At 37.3% G+C, this 19,327-nt stretch overlaps 1 protein-coding gene across 5 annotated transcripts in view; it reads right to left on the reverse strand.

The window, feature by feature from the left end:
- Window positions 1–19,327, reverse strand: part of TMEM131L (transmembrane 131 like) — a 77,577-nt gene that overhangs the window by 15,241 nt on the left and 43,009 nt on the right. For 4 of the 5 annotated variants that reach the window (XR_014317388.1, XM_082759143.1, XM_082759141.1 and 1 more), the window contains exons 8-23: window positions 18,835–18,912; window positions 16,758–16,911; window positions 14,457–14,515; window positions 13,984–14,092; window positions 12,932–13,037; window positions 12,156–12,309; window positions 11,327–11,497; window positions 10,969–11,038; window positions 9,115–9,232; window positions 8,239–8,377; window positions 7,159–7,268; window positions 5,444–5,516; window positions 3,273–3,415; window positions 2,503–2,645; window positions 1,991–2,177; window positions 1,404–1,589 (exon numbers count right to left, since the gene is read on the reverse strand). Coding sequence is in view for 4 of the 5 variants with exons in the window: in XM_082759143.1 (XP_082615269.1) it covers window positions 1,404–1,589; window positions 1,991–2,177; window positions 2,503–2,645; window positions 3,273–3,415; window positions 5,444–5,516; window positions 7,159–7,268; window positions 8,239–8,377; window positions 9,115–9,232; window positions 10,969–11,038; window positions 11,327–11,497; window positions 12,156–12,309; window positions 12,932–13,037; window positions 13,984–14,092; window positions 14,457–14,515; window positions 16,758–16,911; window positions 18,835–18,912 (2,000 nt within the window). In the remaining variant the exon portion in view is untranslated. The remainder of the gene's footprint in view (window positions 1–1,403; window positions 1,590–1,990; window positions 2,178–2,502; window positions 2,646–3,272; window positions 3,416–5,443; window positions 5,517–7,158; window positions 7,269–8,238; window positions 8,378–9,114; window positions 9,233–10,968; window positions 11,039–11,326; window positions 11,498–12,155; window positions 12,310–12,931; window positions 13,038–13,983; window positions 14,093–14,456; window positions 14,516–16,757; window positions 16,912–18,834; window positions 18,913–19,327) is intronic. The other variant, XM_082759142.1, reaches the window with a different exon arrangement.

Below are 19,327 nucleotides of genomic sequence, written 5' to 3' on the forward strand. Positions count from 1 at the left end.
TTCCAATGGTTCCCCTCCCCCTTTTTATTAAACATCATGGCCCTAGCTAGTTGTAGCGTGGCAAAAAGTAACTCAGCCTTGAGCTTCATAATGAAAAATCTAAAAGAAAAAAAAAATAGAAAAGAAAACCAACACTTGGTTTAAAAATTAGTTAGAAAGAAATCTCACTCAACACAATGACAACATACCATAGCATGACACATCTACAGAGTACATGTCAGTTATATCACTAGTTTGTTATTTATTTACAATTGTCTCTTCTGCTACCTAGAGAAAATCCTGACATAAAATGGGCTACAAATGGCATTGTTCTTCTGAGGTAAAACTGAAGCTGCGAAATGCCTTCTCTTTATCTCTAGCACATTAATTACACCAAACATAAATCAATCAGAATGAAAAGCTCTGTAATTCATCAAATCATCTTCTCATATAGGATAAAATTTGTCAGCTGGAAAACAGAATGAGAAACTCCTGATTTTTCAAATCCCTGTGGTATCCTTCTGTTGCATCTAGAGCCACGTTACATGGTTACTCTTACTGTTCAATTGTGCTCTGTTTCCAGCATCAAAACAACAATGCAAGCCGAACAAGTGTGCATAATGATCTCAATTATACATGCACTGGTATGTATATAGATCACCATGACATTTGTGTTCACTCCTTGCTGGTCCTGATGGCAGGAATTCAGGGTTCAGTGCAATGAAGACATCAGAAATCATTTGCCACAAACAGCATTCAACTCACACTCACAGTATGAAAGGTTAGTAAGGAAGACAACAAAAACCTAATTAAGAGCAGAACCCTGAACTGTTGTACAAAGTACAGGCCTCCTAAAACAGTTTACCGTGTACAAGCAATGAGTTAGCTAATGTAAGACAACTCTTTCTGGGGTAGCATCTTTATCAGTGTTCGTAACAAGAGCCAACAATAAGAGATACATATTTTTTAATACATGAAAGGAGGAAGCAAAAGGAAAAGCAGGTCCTTACTCAGGTGTCTGAAATCCCATAAATATGTTAATTTTCCAGAAATACTTTAAGATAAGCCATCAGTCCGCTCCATTCTACTGATGACATGCAGGGACTAACAGGTTCCACATGCATCTCTATGGATGGGGAAGTAAATCTTCTAGCAAGAGGGGTACCCTCTGGCTCTTCCTGTGGGAATACCTAACCCGTCTTCTTTCCAAGCCTAACATGGGAGTTTATCAGCAGGAGAAGCATGAAATGCTTCTCAATTCTACCACAGGCAACTGGATCACACAAGGTCCTGCAGACAGCTGGCAGTACTCCCAAAAGACTTAGACGCAGCAGACATTTAGGCCCTATCATCACATCTACCACAAGCCAGAAGTGCATGCTGATCTCTCACCAGTGGGTCACCAGAAGCTCTGAACACATTACCTTACAAAGAGGACAGTGAGCCGCCAGAAAGACTCCTCCCAGCTGGGTCCTGGCACCACATCTGCACACAGGGGTAACAAATGGTGAGGAAGAGTCACGTTGAGGGTGAAGTGGAACTCCAGATCCGCAGCAGTCACCAGGGTTAGCTCCCGGATTACCCACGAAGATGTAAAATCAGGAGTGAATCTGTCATGCAAGCAGACAGAACTAGTGTTATTTTTCCCATTTGCTAGGCTTAATTTCATTTTCTGAACTCATACTGATACCAAAAAAAACATACAGCATGACTTCTGATTTAATAGTATGGAAAAAGACAATGAAATAAGCTATCACTGTATGCTTAAGACTACGCAGGTGCATTAGCACCTGTTTAAGAGGTTAAGACTTTGAGGTCATCCTCAAGCAGTAAGATGCGTGTACGCATACACACAACACATTATTGTAACTTACTGAAAAGCGTACTGAAGCTTATTTTCAAAGCTCACCAAATTTTGCATGCATGTGTGTTACTGGAGTGTCTGTTACTGCAACTAATTATTTCAAATTTCCACTTAAGTTAACTTGTCATCAGATTTATTAGTGCTTACACAATGCTGATCTCCCGTGATGAGTTCTGAGCCAGGAAGAATTCCTGACAGTCTAACACTTCAAATCCATATCCTTGGCAACTGTAACCATTGATTTTCATTGATGAAATTGTTATAGGGAGAGGCCCAATATTCTCTACTTTGAAGTTCTTTGTGATGGACAAAATTTGCTTGCTGTCTTTCAGTTCTTAAAAGGAAAAAAGAAGAACAATTATTTTAGTGCTTAAAAAGACTAATGTTTAGAAGGAAATACTGCTTTTACTTTCAAATCAATTAAATACTCAGAAGCAACCAAAATTTTAATACAGACTATTTTGCAGCACTGTATTTCCAAAATCTGTAACTCTTATCAGCCAGTATTATGAGACATCAGAACCTACAACTCTTACTACCAAGTTCTTTAGTTTCTTTACTTCAATATTCTGTTTACTTAACATTATTGCACATTATCATTACCACTACGGAGTAATGCAGCCAGCTACAAAATCAGAGACCTGTTTCTTCTTACTCACGTCGTCTGCAGTCCATTAGTGTAGCTTCTGGCACCTTGAATCTAAGAGATCCTCCTGTACCTGGCAGTCTTCCCCCTACTTTAAGTAATTCTCTGGCTCCATAGCCTTCTACATTGACCACATCCAGAACAGTCAAGTTGTTTCTGCCACAACATAAAAATCAAATCATCAGCCATTAAAACACAAATGAAGTTTGCAACATCGTGGCTTTGCTATCTAGGTGCCAAATCAAGACAACAGTGTGTCAGTAACAGAATCACTAGCCACATCTGGAAAGGCCTCCCCTAAACACAGGTAGGATCACCTGTGAACCCTTCACTGCTGCACTTCACACAGTGAAAGGGCAAGTTTTGTTACCATTGCCACTGGATAATAGTGCCACCTGGTAAAAGTAGTTGTTCCTTCCAATTAGAAATATGACTCACTGGTCTCTTAAATGCTATCACTATGGAATTCAGTTTAAAATAGCAAAGCCACCCAGCAGGAAAAGGCTGTTGACGTGCTGACTGAAGAAGGGCCTCGATCATACATACAGTATATATTCATATGCATTTTCTAACCCACTAATCCAAACCACAAGGGAAAAAAAAATCTGAAGTTCCATATTTAATGACCTAGGTAGGCATGAAGTACAAATACCCTTCAAGCAACTTTTATTAAACTGAAGGTATTCTGACTTGTAAATTTTGACTATTTGACTTTGCTCCAAGATTGGGCAAATTCATTTTCACATTTTCTTGGTTGCTTCTCACAACTGAAACCTGGGTTACCTGATTAAAATAAGTGAGGATACTCTTTTGTAGTCAACTGGAGTAAAAATTACAGCAACTTTTCTGGTTTCCAGCGGTTGCAAATTTAACCGAAGCAGCTCAGAACTGCATTTCTTGTTGATAAGATCCTCTTGACGTGCATTCTGTTAAACAAAAACGCACTTATTTACTCACAGAAAATGTGTGTTTAAAGATCTTAATAAAAGAAGGCACTACATCTTTTCTTAGCACCACGTATGATATTTTTGGCAAGGTGCAATGACTCCTAACTAACTTGTTACACTAAAGTCTTTCAATCTGACAACATAAAACATCAGATAAGGTTGTTTATTTGAGCAAGTGTTCATATTACTGCACTTATTATTATGAGAAATGTATTACTTCATTTTTTAAAACAGATTTTATTTGTTCAGATGGAAAAGAAATTACACTGTGTCCTTCATATTCAAGAAATGATGAAACACTTCACAACACAACTAGAACTGACAGTATACTGATTGCACGGGGAAATGTGGCAACCATTATACCATCAGTGTAAGACTTGCAACTTGATTTCAGTGAGAAAGGGACTGTTGGCAAATATGTTGATCATTTTGAGTCACTGGAAACAAGCCAAAGTGAACTCCCTACCATATTAACTGAAGACCAGCACTACCAGAAGCTAAGTGAGTCTAGAAATTATGTAAAATATATATGTTTCTTAAAAATTTCAATACTGCTGTTTATATTTTCCCCCCATTAACATAAAAAAAAAAAAAGACAAAGAGAAAGCAAACAATCCTAAAAGTTTCTCTATCAGAATTGGGGGATCTCCTCTTAGAAAATCATGATTGAACACCCATAGCAGTCAAAATAACCACAAACATCACAAAAAGGGTTCTTTCTTGGTTGTTTTTAAAAGCTTTTAAAAGGTTGTTTTTTTCACAGCTGTTGTCCTAGTGTTTTTTCTGATCTTTTCTAGACCAAAGTGTTTTTAGTCTATTTTATGAAAAAAAAAAAAAACATACAAAAAAGTTTCAGAACCTTCACTCAACAGTCAATATTCGTTAAAAGCAAAACACGTATGGATTTACAAACTTCACCGGGTCACTCTCTACAAAGGTGCACATGCACAAACGTGAGACTAACCACTCACTACACATGCATATAAAGTGACTACAAAAATGACATTCAAAAGTGTAAATAGTGATTTGGCCAACAACAAGCCAAGGTCGGTCTCATATACAGATATACTAAACGTCTACGTAACCATAGATGCTCCCATAGGTCTTCAAGTCTCTACATGAAATAGAGGCAATACACACACTGGTGTAAAGATCCACCACTATTTTACAACCACCCTTCACTGTCGACAAAAAACAAAGGTCAGCTTTGATAAGTTTAGCAAATGTATTCTTTTGGTTTTATAAAGTACCAGTCTTTCAATAGGATCTTGAGGAGTGTTTTTAGAAACACGTTCTTGTACAGAGCATTAAAGATGCAGCTGCAGCATGTACAAGCAGCAAAGAAAATTTGTCAATTCCAGGCTTTCACACAAACTAGAAATATAAGAATGAACTCTGACAATCAGAGTACTGTCCAGGGTACCAGCAGACTGTGCCAACATCCCTGGAAGCACATCTTCTCTCTTTCTATTATCCACGACAGAACACCTGAAGGTATAATCTCAGCTCAGCGCTGGCATATGGCACAATTAAGTGTCATCACACTCATGTTAAAAATGAGGTAATGGAAACCACAGACAGCTGTGACATTCCAACCTGAATCTGAGAGTTGCAGTGAAACTGAGGTGAAACATAGAAATCCAGCTTTCTCCTTTGAACTACTGCCCAGCACTTCTTTCTGCTGAAAATATTATCTGTTAACTTCTGAGGTCACCAACAAAAGTCTTACACCTTGTGGACAACATAGGGCTAAACTGAAGTCCCAAAACAGAAAGCAAACTGTAGCCTTTTTGACACATACAGGCATGCACACACACTCTGCAGTTGTTTTCAATTTGGAAAACAGCAAACTCTGGAAAGAAATTAACTGCAAAAATACAAGCTTGACAGAGAATCAAGAAAACACACGTTGTTTTAAATAGTACTTAGTAAAAACTCAGATGTAATGTAGCTAAAAAAGAATTTTTCTAGGGTGTCATTTTTTTTAATCAAAATTAAACATCTTACCCTGTGAGAACATTCATCCATGAGCCTGAACTCAGTGGTGGTGAAATTAATAGCTTGGACATTTACGCCAAACCTAAATAAACCAAAACAAACAAAAAAAAAAAGCATTGCAAACCTAGTCTGTCAGAACTAGACTGACTTATTTTTACATAGCGGCATTTATTCTTCAATGAATTATATTTTCACAATTGCACTTTGGCAGATGTGAAATACTGGGGAAATGCAGATCTGCATTTTAACAAAATATACTACAAATCTGTTTAATGTGGATTCCATGCATTTGGAAAACAGAAAAATGCCTAGGCATTTCAAATCTCTCAGTATGCAATATTGAGAAAGATAACAATCAAGAAATATTTCTAAGTTGTATATAAACAGAAATGTCCCACAGCTTTTTCTGAAACATGCCTGTTGAGAAACAATCATTACCATATCTCAATAATTTACTCATATGTCCCTCTTTCTGCTCACAATTTGTTTGGGACAAATTCATATTCTCTTTCACATACTTTGCAAATCAAAATCCTTTACAGAAACTGATAATTTGTCTAAAAGCAAATTTTAAGCATGTGATACTAAAGGCATTAGGAATGGACAGAAGAAAAACAATATGTAGAATTTAGGTCATAGAGGATTAATGGACCTTCAGCCCTGGAATTGGAAATTCACTTGTCACAAACTTTTTATATTAGCTTGAAAAGAACCAGTCAGTGAACATGACTGCTGGTAAACCTAGATCTGCAGAAACAAATGCGAAAACAAGGAGAAAATGTAATTTCAAACCACTAGAAAGAATCTACATGGAAATGATATTTAGTATGCAAACATATGTAATTACTAATGTGCCCATCTTTGCATATACACACACACACACCAAGATATAATGTTAAGGAAACAGCTATACAGGGACTGGTACCTCAAATAAGCAAGGTACACTTAAGCATGTAAGTAGTCCCACAGACTCCAAGCAAGCCAATAATTACTACCAACTGCACATGTATTGCAGTTTTTCCAAAGTTAAGCGTGACAGTTGGGGCTTATTTTGGTGAACTCCATATCCCTTTACACTCTCCATCTAACTCTATCTAGATTTCTCATTAGATCTTCTCATTTGTAACACAGAAAGTTCAAAACAACGTTAAAATATTTGTTTAGCTGCCCCTAAAATGTTTATGATGGGGTTCCTGGCTCTAGACCCGCTGAATTTTTCTTTCCAGCTCCTGTTTCCTCTTCTTAGAGACAGGGCTTTTACCTAAGAAAAAGCTAAGAAAAAAACAAACAACCTTTTCCTTAAATTAGGTTCAGTTACCTTCCTCCTCACAGACTGCAGCCTACAGACTGGGTATTTCCCAACCCGCTTTGCTGGGAGCAGCACATCCCCACTTGTGTGAGTTGCTGCCCACAATTGCATAGCCTGCACAAGATTGCAGTAGGCCTCAGATCTTAAAAGATTACATAGTTTGTGGCTGGCATACATAAACTTGCTGCAAATATGTTCAGATAGTTTTTTATCATAGATCAGGTGCATTACACAGTCAGGTGTCACACAGAGAGCTGCCCTGAATATCAGACTATCTTCCAAAACGAGCAGAATGTTGCCCCCACTTCAGTTATGCTTTGAGAAATTGGAACAAACAATAAGCAGCATTCATAAGGCATAGCAAATACAACTTTTTAAAGGGAAGACAATATTCTGAGACAGTTATACTAATTACCATTTGCTGAGCAGACTCAGTGAAGCTTGGGGATCAGGGTAGTAAGAGAGTGGCACAAGCTGCAACGCAACTGGGAAGGATGACGGGTTTCTTAGTATGAAATACTTCACCTAAATAGTTTGGAGGAGAAAAGAAAAGTTAGACTACATACTTGATAATAATATGAACTGCATTTTCAAGGAAATTCAGCCTGGCTTCATCAGTCTTAATGCAATATAATCACATGCATACAAAACTGCATGGAACAGCAGGACATGTCATCACAATGCCATCATTTGCAGAAACAGCTAAGAGCATGAGGAGTGATTTTGCATGTGCAAAAGTATAGTCTTTCCCCCCTCAAAATACACATTTCATTTGTATTTTGATTTGCACATGCAGACATAAACAAAGCTCTTCCGCAAAAGAAGGTAAGTTAGTAAGGTGCCACCTTTTCGTATAGAAGTTTGAGTCCAAGTAGGTTATGTACATTACTATGACAATCAAATGGCATAAATGGAATATCAAGGTAATTCACAACATGTGCATATGAGAAGCATCTCGGTATGACTGGTCTGTGCCAGACCAGGTTAGTACCAAAGTCTGACAAATGAAGAAGTAACTGTCAGCATAGTTGCAAGACACACTGCACTGCTGATCTCTCAGTTTTCTATCTTCAACATTTTATACACTTCTGTTATGTAAGGCTGTGGCAGAAGCAAGGCCACATATCCTGTATGCACAATGCATCATTAATGACAGCACATTCTATCCCAAGTCCCTTGTTCAATTATTTTACCACAAGCATGTAACAGATCACAATGTGAGGAAAGTTTTAATAAGCACGAAGAGTTGTTAGTTAATACCTACACTGCTTTATTCCTCTCCTTGTACTAAAAATACTACAATTTGATAGCTAGAGAATTTATCGAAGAGCCAAAGGGATAAACAAATTTGGTGTCTTATATTAGACTTGTATGAAGGTTTCAAAATACCAATCTAAAAGCCATATGAAAACATCACCAAATACTAACTGCAGATTCTGTTCTTTAAAGAAGCTAAACATGTATCAACTCAGAAGTGTAAGAAAACCATCCTTACCATACTACTTTTAACTGCTGTGGCACTGAAGTTGAGTGTAAGGCCAGGCTCTGCAGTTAATCGTGGCAAGAAAAAGGCAAGGGACTCCTCTTCAGGCTTCTGGTGAATAATGCGAGCTGATCCTAAAATACTTCTTCTGCTTTATTGGCAAAAAAACAGAAAGATTTGTTTTTCTCTCTTTTTTTTTTTTCTTTGAAATCTAAGAACAAAAGATGATGATTTGCGAGGACCTATCAATTATATCAACTAATTCTTCCTTGGAAATGTTCTTCACAACACAAAGCCCACAAACATGTAATCTAGTCATAGAGAATAATTCAATCTCCCACTTTTCCACCTGCAACACAGTGACTATTTTTTGCAGCCATACTTCTCTGTTCTGGAAATTGGGTGATATCACTGATGCACTCTCTCTACAATTACTCAGGCACAGTGACTGCTTCCCTCCCCATGTCCCAAGTACATAGCATCCATTAGGTCAGGGAGTAAAAACCTTGAAAGCTATTCAGAGCTCCTGATCCTAAAAAGACTGCTATGGGACCTGTTGGCAAAGGATTTGTGCAGCTCCATAACTGATCTGGTAAAATGTGCTTTGACTGCTTTCAAACTGGGTAGCCGTGGTGGGGCTCAGTCAAAACATTATTTACATTCTAGAATTCAGGCATCTCAAATGTTTACTTATTGCTGGCAGTGCCTTGAAATGGAAGTTAAAAGTGTTTGGGATGCTCTGAAATTCCAGATGCTTCAAGATAACCAACTTACATGCAGCAAGGTCAAAAATGTTTGTTCTAATTAAGAATACTTCAGAACAGAAATATTCCCCCTTACAACATTGTACTGGCTTGTATTAAGAACCTCAACGGATTCTGTACAGACCTGCAGGCTTCCCCACGTCTTATTTTTTGCCATCTCTCATAAAGTTCACTTGCAAGCTCAGAATCCACATCCCAAGCAGAACGGTCCAGAGAGAGACTCTTCTGCCAAAGCAGATTTGCTAAAACGATAACAGATTTTTCATATTTTAAGGAGGCAACATTTGCTCCTTTCATCAATCTACTTCTGAATGTGAGCAATCAGTATCTGCAAAGGGTCCCAACACAAAAAGAAGTAAGGCAAACCAAATTTTCCCTTCCAAGCAAACGTGTGAAGGTACACATACTAAGCAAATCAGATGGGGACAATAAAGACATACATTCACAAAACTGCAGTAATTCTACATGTAAAGAGCAATATGGGAATTGCATAGATTTCATATGCTCTGGTAAGCCCTTTTTACTGTTGCTGTTTCTCAAGGATGCTATTGAGAAGTCATCAGATTATCAGTAGTCTTTACACAGAACTATCCACTGATATCAATGAAGTATCAAGATCATACACTCTTCTCTGTGCAGCAGTACAAAATTGTAATATTACAGCACAGCAGGCAGCAAAACAAATCTCCATTTTGCAGAAATGGTGTTTCTATTTCACCTTCTCTTTTCCAGGTGCTGACTATTTTCTCAAATTCTACATAAGCTAAGCTTCCAGGCTTTATATCAGTCCAAATATTAAAATCTTTTTAGAAAGTTAGATTCATGCTGCTTTAAACATTTTCACACAGCAGAATTGAGTTAAATAAGCAAATTTCTTTTTAAAGAAAACAAAGCCAGATTATTTTGAAAATACAAAATGCCATTTATTGTATTATCCTTCGAGTTTAAAGTAATCAATCTAGACTAATGACAACTTGAACAATCCAGCTACAAGTTGTTCAAGGCCAGTATTTTCAGACTTTCCTATTTAAGTACCAGTATCCGAAATTATATACCTATATACAAAAATCTGATTGTATTATTAGAATAGAAAGTAAGCAATCAATAAGTATTTACTTATATCAGCAATACTCTTTTATAAGGTTTTAAAATATATCTTGCTTTTAAGATATTTACCTAAACGTGCCTATGTATTAATAATTCTTCAAACCCTGTGTTTCTCTGTCACCTCAAATATCCTTTTTATCTTTGACTGACTACTATTGCCTTCTTCATATCCTCATACAAAAGTACATTTTAAGAAAGCATCATCTTGAAAACACATTCAAGAGAACAAATATTTAGAGCCTACGGTACCCAGCTGTCTAGTGAAATTCCTTCTTAAGCAGAGATTTTTTTAATTATTGTTATTAATTAAAAACACTATTCTGAATCAGCCTTCCTCAAATTATAAGGACACAATACTGCCTCAGGAATGTATAGCATCTAACATTGTGTTTCTGTAAATGTTAGCTAGGTACTTAAAACATCTCCTAGCATTAGGGAATCTAGACAAATCCTGCAGTTCCAGAAAGAACAACAGCACTTTGTTTTACATGACACAGCTTTCAGAGCTGTTTTATAAGCCTGATAAATGGTCTTTTGCAGAAATCTGTGAAATTACTGCTGTGGGGAACAGATAGAGAGAACAAGTTCAAAATTAACTCTGGCTAATGGTCGGATATTGGTCAACATGTTTTTGTCCAAAATTGTATTACAAGACAGAACAACATTTAGCAAGTGATACAGAATTAGAGGTCTGAAATACTGCACCTTATACTCAGTACGAAGCCATTTATGTCAGTAATGGTCTCAGAAAAGCTTATGTTTTTAAAAGACAAAATTAAATAGTTGTATTGACAATCTCAATATTCTCATTACATGTCCCGTTACATAGATTTTTCTACAATACTGTCATTAGATGCCTAAAAACGCCCACCTGAATCAGATTTTCCCAAGTAGCACTGAATATCACAATGGGCAATAGCTTCAAAATGAAGATCTCCTTGCTGGAAAAGAAAACAAAAAAAAAAATCACTTTCCATGTGACAAAAGAACAGGAAAAATTCCAGTTTTTCAGTGCATAAATTGGACAAGTCAAGGAAGAGAACTAAGGTTGCCTAGAGATCTGTAATTCCATCACTGTTTAACTCTGAGTGCTTAACTTTTTGAGCTAAAGAATGGTCCGGTATTGAGCATTTTCCAGGACTAAGGGACAAATTTCTGACCAAAAAAGGAAGCTGCTGCAGTTTGGTTGGCGGTACATAATAATCATTCAGCACAACTTAATACAATACCTTGGACACAGTTGAATATATCTGCAGAGGTATTTCAAACATCACTCCCACATTGGTGGCCAAACAAATACTAGAAAGCACATTTGTTACAGTGTCTTTCATACTGAGTTTCAGAGAAAATACATTCCAGCAGCCTGGAGGTAGAGTCAAAGGTTCAGCAAAGTTCAGAATCTAGAAAGAATCAAATGACACCTGAATTAAATCTGGAATGGCATTTTTAGCGCAAGCTGTACCTTGAAGAGCATAAACTTTCCATTTCTTTGTGGTTTTGCTGTTATTGCACACATACACGTGCCCATAACTGATCCATAGTGTGCACATAGAAATCTCCTATCTAAATACATGAATGGCCAACTAGATGCTTACATTATGTGCTTATTCATAAAATTGAATTGCCTGGTTTGAATCAAGCCAATGTGCAAGTAAACTGTTGACTTCGTCTTCCAAATTTCAAAACTCATCTATGTACTGAAGACTTCCATTATAGCCAATGAAGAAACACTCAATCCTATGGAGCACAAACAATACACACAACAATTCTGAGAACTGAGCAATGTTCTATAATTTGATGCATCTGTAGCTGCAACTGAAATGAAAAAAAACCACAGTTGCTAATAAAGCGATATAAAAACAAGCCAGACAGTAAATAATGCCTACAGAGATCCCAAGCTTCTCAGTACTTAAGTTACAGGTGCACAGCTACATTTATTTTTTAATTGATTTCAATCAGTACTGAGAGCAAGGTCTGTGAAAGAATCTATTTGTATGTCAAAGGAGCAAATCCCTATATCAAGGACAAGACACTGTAAGAAGCCAAAATAAACCTTACTTTTAAAATGTTCTTTGTTTCTCTAGCAATGTAGACTTCATTCAGTTCAATGCTAAAGTCAAAGTTGTTTGTAAACCATATGGACCAAAATCCTGAAGTATTATGGTGTGGTTCTATATGAAACATTGCTGCAGAAGGATTGACATCAAAATACCTATAAGTAAAAACAGAATGAAAATAAATACAACTGTAATTGCTTTTGAGCATGCACGAGCAGTCCACAGATAACTGTGGCATTCTAATACAATGAAGTCTCCTAAGGTTTTAAGGAGAAAGGAAAATAATTTCCTTTAAAATACTTACATATAATACCAGAGTAAAACTTGACAAGAACAATGTGAAAGAGGTAGGCAGGTAATCATTCCACCCTCTCGCTATGCCACAGTACACTTCCTACTGCTTTGTGATAAGGTAGGTTGGATTAAATTGGCAAAAGAAAGCTGAAAAAATGTTTGTGATTTTTCTATCACTACCCTGCTTCCACACTGGAGGAGCAAGGATGGTAGAAATTTTATCACAGCCTCTAAGCAATGTTTATATGATGTAAGCTGCATATGTTTTTTCCTGACTCCTGAAATTCTTACTGTATAAAATACAGGATTGTTACTTGAAATGTCAAAGGTCTGCTTTGGCAAATGACACAACAACAGGAAGAAGCCTCTTCACCATCCTTAGAATTGCTCCATGATGAAGCAAGCTAACTTTGTTTCTTTGAGTAGGTTACAATATTCTTGTAGTATCAACAAATGTTAAATAAAAATCTACCATTAACATACCCTTCCATCACAGGACAAGAAAGACAGGCTTTTAGTGTTGTAGTGCCTTCCAGTAGGTTGTTGTTCTTGTCATCAGAGTAAGGGCTTTCACTGTCACAGGATGCAGCTGGATAAGACCAGACACAGAGGAGAATACATCATTAGCCAGAAGAACAAAAGCAATGATTTCCATGTGAGGATCCCAAATAATGCTACTATGGGGAACATTTGTGTTCCACTTCTCACACAGGTGCACAAAGAAAGCATCTATTGCTAGTGTCCTAATTTTCAGAGGTTTGAAACCTTGATTTAAGAAGAATTTATGAATGCTAAACATTTTCATAGTACACACCACACACAAGGCTGCTGAGAGCAACGTCACCAACTTTAACCACGTGTCATCGACACAGCATTCTTATTTATCAGAAGATGCTGCCTCCTTTCAATAAAAGAAAGCGTTCTGAAAAAATACACCACTTAACATAGTTCCTTTCTTTCTCCTTACTTGCCTTTTTGAGGAAAAACAAGTGCCCATGTCATTATGAAAGCAGCCTGTTTCAGAAACATTTAAGACTATGCACTGCAGTCTAGTGGACAGAACAGGAAACAAGCTGGAGTCAGCAATGCCTAAATTTTAATCTTTGCTCTTCCACAAACATGCCTGGTCTCGGGCAAGCCTCTTCAATGATCTTGCCAAGAAATGTCATAGAAAATGACCACCCAAGCACAATAGCCTTTCAGAAAATATATTGGAAACAGAAAAATAACCACAAATTATAAAAGGATGTTGAAAAAGCATATTCAATAATTATGCTTATTTTAAAATCAGCTAACAATTTCAGTATATGCTTTCTTCTTTTAGAAAAATATATGGCTTAGAGCCTTAGATCAGCGTAAAAAGAAGCATATATACACAAAAATGATGGAAATAATTAACAGAAAGAATTCATCCTCCTCTTCAAAAAATTCCTATTTTTTTTCTGAGATTTTTCAAGATCTGTTTGCTGAAAAAAGCTACCATTGTATAGATGATTAGACAGGGTTTGATTATAATAAGTATATGCATGCTGTACCTTTACAAGAAATAGAAGCAACTTTTGTAAAGTTAGTAGATGATGAAGACAGCAGTACTGGCTCAAACTCCACAGGTGATCTGCCATTTTGAGACAACTGTCGTATTTCCTGCATGAAGACAAGAAAAGATGATCCTTGTAGCACTACCATCATTATTATTGTACCTCTCATATTAGTGTATCTTCTCGTCACATTTGCAAGCCAATATCTGCAATTTTCTCACAACTTCTAAATAAACCCATGGATTTTTTATTCAAAGATAGTAGCTCCTACGTCTTAAAAAAAATCCATCGATGGAAGTACAACTCTAAAAGATATATTAAGATGTCTGGGTACAATGTAGAAGTACAGACATGTAACATTTGCCACCAGCAAAATCCCATCTGAAATTAGAGAGTAAGCCAGTGGGTTAGTTAGTTCCCTAATCAAATTCAACAGCCTAAAATATGGCTTCCTATAAGCCCATACTTACCTGTATATGCACGTGGCTGTTCCCAGAATGCAAGATGTACATATCTACCGTGGAATCACCTGTTCAAAAGAATGAAAATCGAGGTAAGCTCACCAAGGATTGAAGCACTCTTGCTGAGCCAGACACTCATATGAGAAACAATCAAAATTTAAATTTAAAAAGCTTTCTGTGCAACAGCTGCCCTTGTAAAAATGAGGAGATATGCGCATCTGAGGCTGGAAATCCTCTCAAACCACTTCATAAAGGAGCAGAAATCCACTTAAGATTTTTGGCCTTAAGTATGAAGGCAAGCATCAACAAGATATCTTCCTTCATTATCTCCTAAATCCAGGATGGAACAACTCCTCTTTCCTACAGGCAGGGAGACAAGAAGCTCGGCTGAAGGAAGGATGGGTGGCTGATGTTGCTACAAATTTTTAAGGGGCCAAAGCATCAATAGCACGTGACAGTCCAGTTAAATACAAAAAAAAAAAAAAAAAAAAAAAAAAGCCTGTGTAAGCACACAGCTATAGAAGAGCCTTGATCACCTGCTCTGAACCACAGGCATTCTCAGGAGACAACGCAAAGCTAGACTTGGTGCCTTACACCTTTGGTGCTTAATCACCAACTATCGTAGTAATTTTCTGACCTTAGCAACAAGACATGGATATAAGCCAGCTTTCACCTGCAGATAAGGTGGATTTGATTACCACCCTTTGTCCCTGCTGAAGCTACACTCCCAGTCACTGGACACTACAAAGATCTGGAGGACCAAAAGAAGAGCCACGGGACAGACAAGACATGGCTATTACATCAGGGTGGTCGTAACACTTCAGTGAAGGAAGGAGACCTGAGCTCTTGCCCTTGCTTGTACCTGAAGTAAGTAAGTAGAGGCTAACAGTGCATCATTCTCCCAGTTTACCAGGTAAAATTTCTGTGAATGAGTGTGCTTTGCTCAGCTGCCCGAGAGCACGACTAGAGATGCCACCTTCCCAAAGAGGGTTCAAGATGTTGATGCAGATGCTCCATATACCCACAGCTGTGAGATTTAAAGCCCACACTCTACTACCTTTCCAGCTGGCAAGTTCCCCCATGCAGTCCCTTCCTACTTGCTTGTCCCACTCTAATGCGTGTTGAGCAAAGAGATTAACACAGCATCACATTCCATTTTGTTACACCTTCCCCTCAAGACCGTGCTTAATTACACAAATGGAAGGCAAGCAAGCAAACGCTGCTGTTTTGATATGGCACAGAACTGGTACTCATGGAGCAAGAAGTGGAACTTCCCACTGTGAGCAAGTCCAAAGGGATTACATGATCAACCTTTAATCCAATGAACATTCATAACTGCATTACATTTAGCAGAGAACAGCCTTAAAAACATACCTCCAGCACTTTACCCATCAAAAGTGTCAACAGCGAACACCCTTGACATGACAGATGTGAACAATTCTCTGCCAGCACCAGAATAAATGTACATCCACAATTCAACACCAAGTATCGGCATCCCATGGGCAGGGAAAATAGGTTTACAGTGGGTATTTCAGTTTCAATTGAGTAAATATCACATCATAGGACAGGCACAGGGGAATGGCATATAGTGTTTTGTGACTGGACCTTTACCTGAACTTCTCAAAAGACAAAACAATCATGCTCTTTTTATTAGCAATAAAAATTACTATTTGAATGTGGACTCTTAGGAAGTCCTTTCTTCTTCAGAAAGTAGAACTGGCAGAAATGTCTAAAAAACCTAACCAAACAGACCGCAAAGCTCTATAAATAATTTAAAACCCCTTGGATTTAGAAGATTTGTTCACCCAATAAACGTAGCATAAAGAAACTGTAAGGAGTTGATTGTTTTGCCTGTGGCATTTTAGCTTAGAAGAACAAATGATGCACACATCTGTATTACCTCATTACCCCACTTTCCACAATATCCACTATTCTGAGTACTGTACAAACCATTCTGCCTTCACAGTCCTATTATGACTAATTTAATTCCTGGGAAACTAGGCACACAGTTGTAGAAATCAAAGGACTACGATATCTTTTCATACCATTTAAGCAGATATGTTAGCACAGGGAAAACAGCAATGAAGCTTATGAAGACTTAGTTACCAATTGTTACCTTTATAAAGAGGACTGCACTTAGAGCAGCTCTGCCATAAGCGATTGGCTGACAAGCTGTATTTAACTGATTGTTCTTCCTTATTTGCAAAAACTTTATAGTGTCACTGAAATTGATTCAACTTAGCACACCAAATTATAACATATGTATAAAACCAATTTCTATTACAATTAACAGTGGTATTTAGGACTTACCTGAGGTCTTCGTTTTTTCCATTGCTACATAAACTACAAAAAGATTCTCCAGTAAGTATTGTCTGTGCTCCACAAAATCTTGTTGGGCATTTTCCATTCTTACCGTTAAGCTCATTTCTAGCAGCATTGGGTCATCGGACATAAAACAGCAACTCTGGAGCGAGACAAGGGGATACAGTGTGTGTGTGGTGGGGGAGGAAATGGAAAAAAAAATCATTACAGTAAGGTATCTTGAGAAGTTAATCAAAGGCATTATCTAACAGACAAGGTCTTCAGCACGCAAGTGCTGATAAACAGGAGTAATTAGGACCTCTGCTAAAATTCTCAGCAGAAACCAAAGACAGTGCAGATACAGACAGCACAGCAGAAACAAAGACGAAAAACAACTAAAAAGGACACTGAACCTTGAAAGAATGCAAATTTATAAACTGTCTCAGTCAGTCTCACCTCAGGGACTGCAAAACAGTTTCCTTTGTTAAATCCTCTGCCTTCAATAAAATGTGCCATAAACAGACTGATGCATGTGTCTTAATGGTAGGAAGACAGTTCATGTTCACTGGTCTGTTTATAGTTAATTTTTCCAAATCCTGTGTTTTTTGTCTCCATTTCTCACTGAAGTAATTTTAAAAAAACAAACATACATGTACAATTCTTAATAGAAAACACTGTCGTCTGGCTAGAATACTTCAGATAAATACAAATAGGATTTTATTTCCTTGCTAAGTAGTGGCTGCTGTTAAGACAGCTGAGTCTTAGCAACTACAAAGACACAGACACCATTTTGCAAAAAATTAAACGCAACAAGCAAAACAAAACTAGACAATCAACAACGAGTAACAAATTTGTCCTGCATCACACAGTGAAAGGTCACTAAACTCAGACTCTGCTGCTTTACCACAGGGACTACTTTGGAGGCAGAAGAGAAGACTTCCACACCTGACACATAAGAAGTGCTCTAGTGAAGGGGCAGCAAACACCTTCAGTTACCCTGAAGCTCCACAATGAGATGTAACAGGAGGGGAAGCATCTGTGGATGTTGGTTCCCTCCTACTGCATCAAAGAAACGCTCAGTACTTGCAATAAGCTACCAGAAGCACAAAGGATGCTGCTGTAGAGACTCAAGCATAGGGGTGATGTGCTTTTGGGAAGCTTGTATCAGTGAGTGGGCAGCTATACTACATGTGATCTTAAACTTCCAGATGCATCTCAAGCCTAGCCTTGTTTACCATGCAATGCAAGAGTCAAATATGGGAATAAAACGGTACGGGATCACTATGATCTGTAACGTACAGAAAAATAGCTATGAAGTTTTGACCTAGTCATACTTGATGAAAGAAAGATGCTGCAGACCACAGCTCCAACCTATAGATCTGATCCAACAAAATACCTGATTGAGTGCCAGCATCACTGTGAACCATTACTTATTTACTGCGTAAACTCTTTTGAAGACAAAGGAGAAGATGATATTCTGCTGGCACTGCCCAGGAGTAGGAAATCTAGTGCTTTAAGTGCTTGCTCAGCACTTTGGAGGGGGCTTTTCTGCAAAAGGATTCGCCCCTCATCAGCTCCGCTGAACATCAAAGCCCTGTTTCAAAGCCTTTTGGCAACACAGCTCAGGCAGTCCAGACTTCAGACTCTCATTTCATTGCTCTTTCGCCAGTACGAACCAAAAATTTGTGAAAACGTTTCTGGAGAAAGAAAATTCCAAGAATCTAAACTATTACTAATATATTGTTCTAATACTTTATTTAAATGATATAACATGCATTACAATGCATAGCTGGATAGGAGTTTTGGAGGAAGGGAAGGGTATTTATTTATTTATTTATTTATTTATTTATTTATTTATTTTTACCATTTCACCTTCTCCTAATGGTAATAGTGTGGTGTGTGTAACATTTCATTTATACCATAAGCTACAGTTTTATAGAATTGCAGTTAAAAATCATAACTCTTTTTTTAAACTGAGACATCTGAAACTGCAATGTTGCTAAAGATTGTAAAACTCTGGAAAGCATCCCTCTAAACATGAATTAAAATTAGACAACTTAAATAGACATCACATAATAAAACATACCTTAATTTGCTGATATGCATCATTAGGTAAACTGCATTCAAGGTGAACACGTAAGAGACTGGCATTCATAGTTTCTGCCTGTAAGAAAGAAAAATGAAGAAAATGTCAAGCAGATTGCTTCAAAAGATGTTACCATAGAAATCTGATTCACACACCACAGTTTATAGATAGTAAGACTGTCTCCACACATACATGACACAGCAATGTAAGAAAGTTGTAAAAAAATATATATATATTCTGTACTGTAGGTCAGCAAACTCCAGTTCTCAAGAAATGAACTCCATTATTATCTACTTATCAAACTATTATTATACATGATTACTAAATATTTATACAGTATCAACACAAGAAAACCTTATAAACTTTCATAAGACAATAAACTGTACCCAACACAGCCTTTTTGCTTAATACAAAAGCTTCTTTTCTTATTTTCTGTATATTTCCTCTGTCAGTTGTATACTGAAATACAGTTACTAAGCCAAGAATGTAATAC

The sequence above is a fragment of the Aythya marila genome, assembly GCF_965140915.1.
Source record: "Aythya marila genome assembly, chromosome: 4".
NCBI classification, from domain to species: domain Eukaryota; kingdom Metazoa; phylum Chordata; class Aves; order Anseriformes; family Anatidae; genus Aythya; species Aythya marila.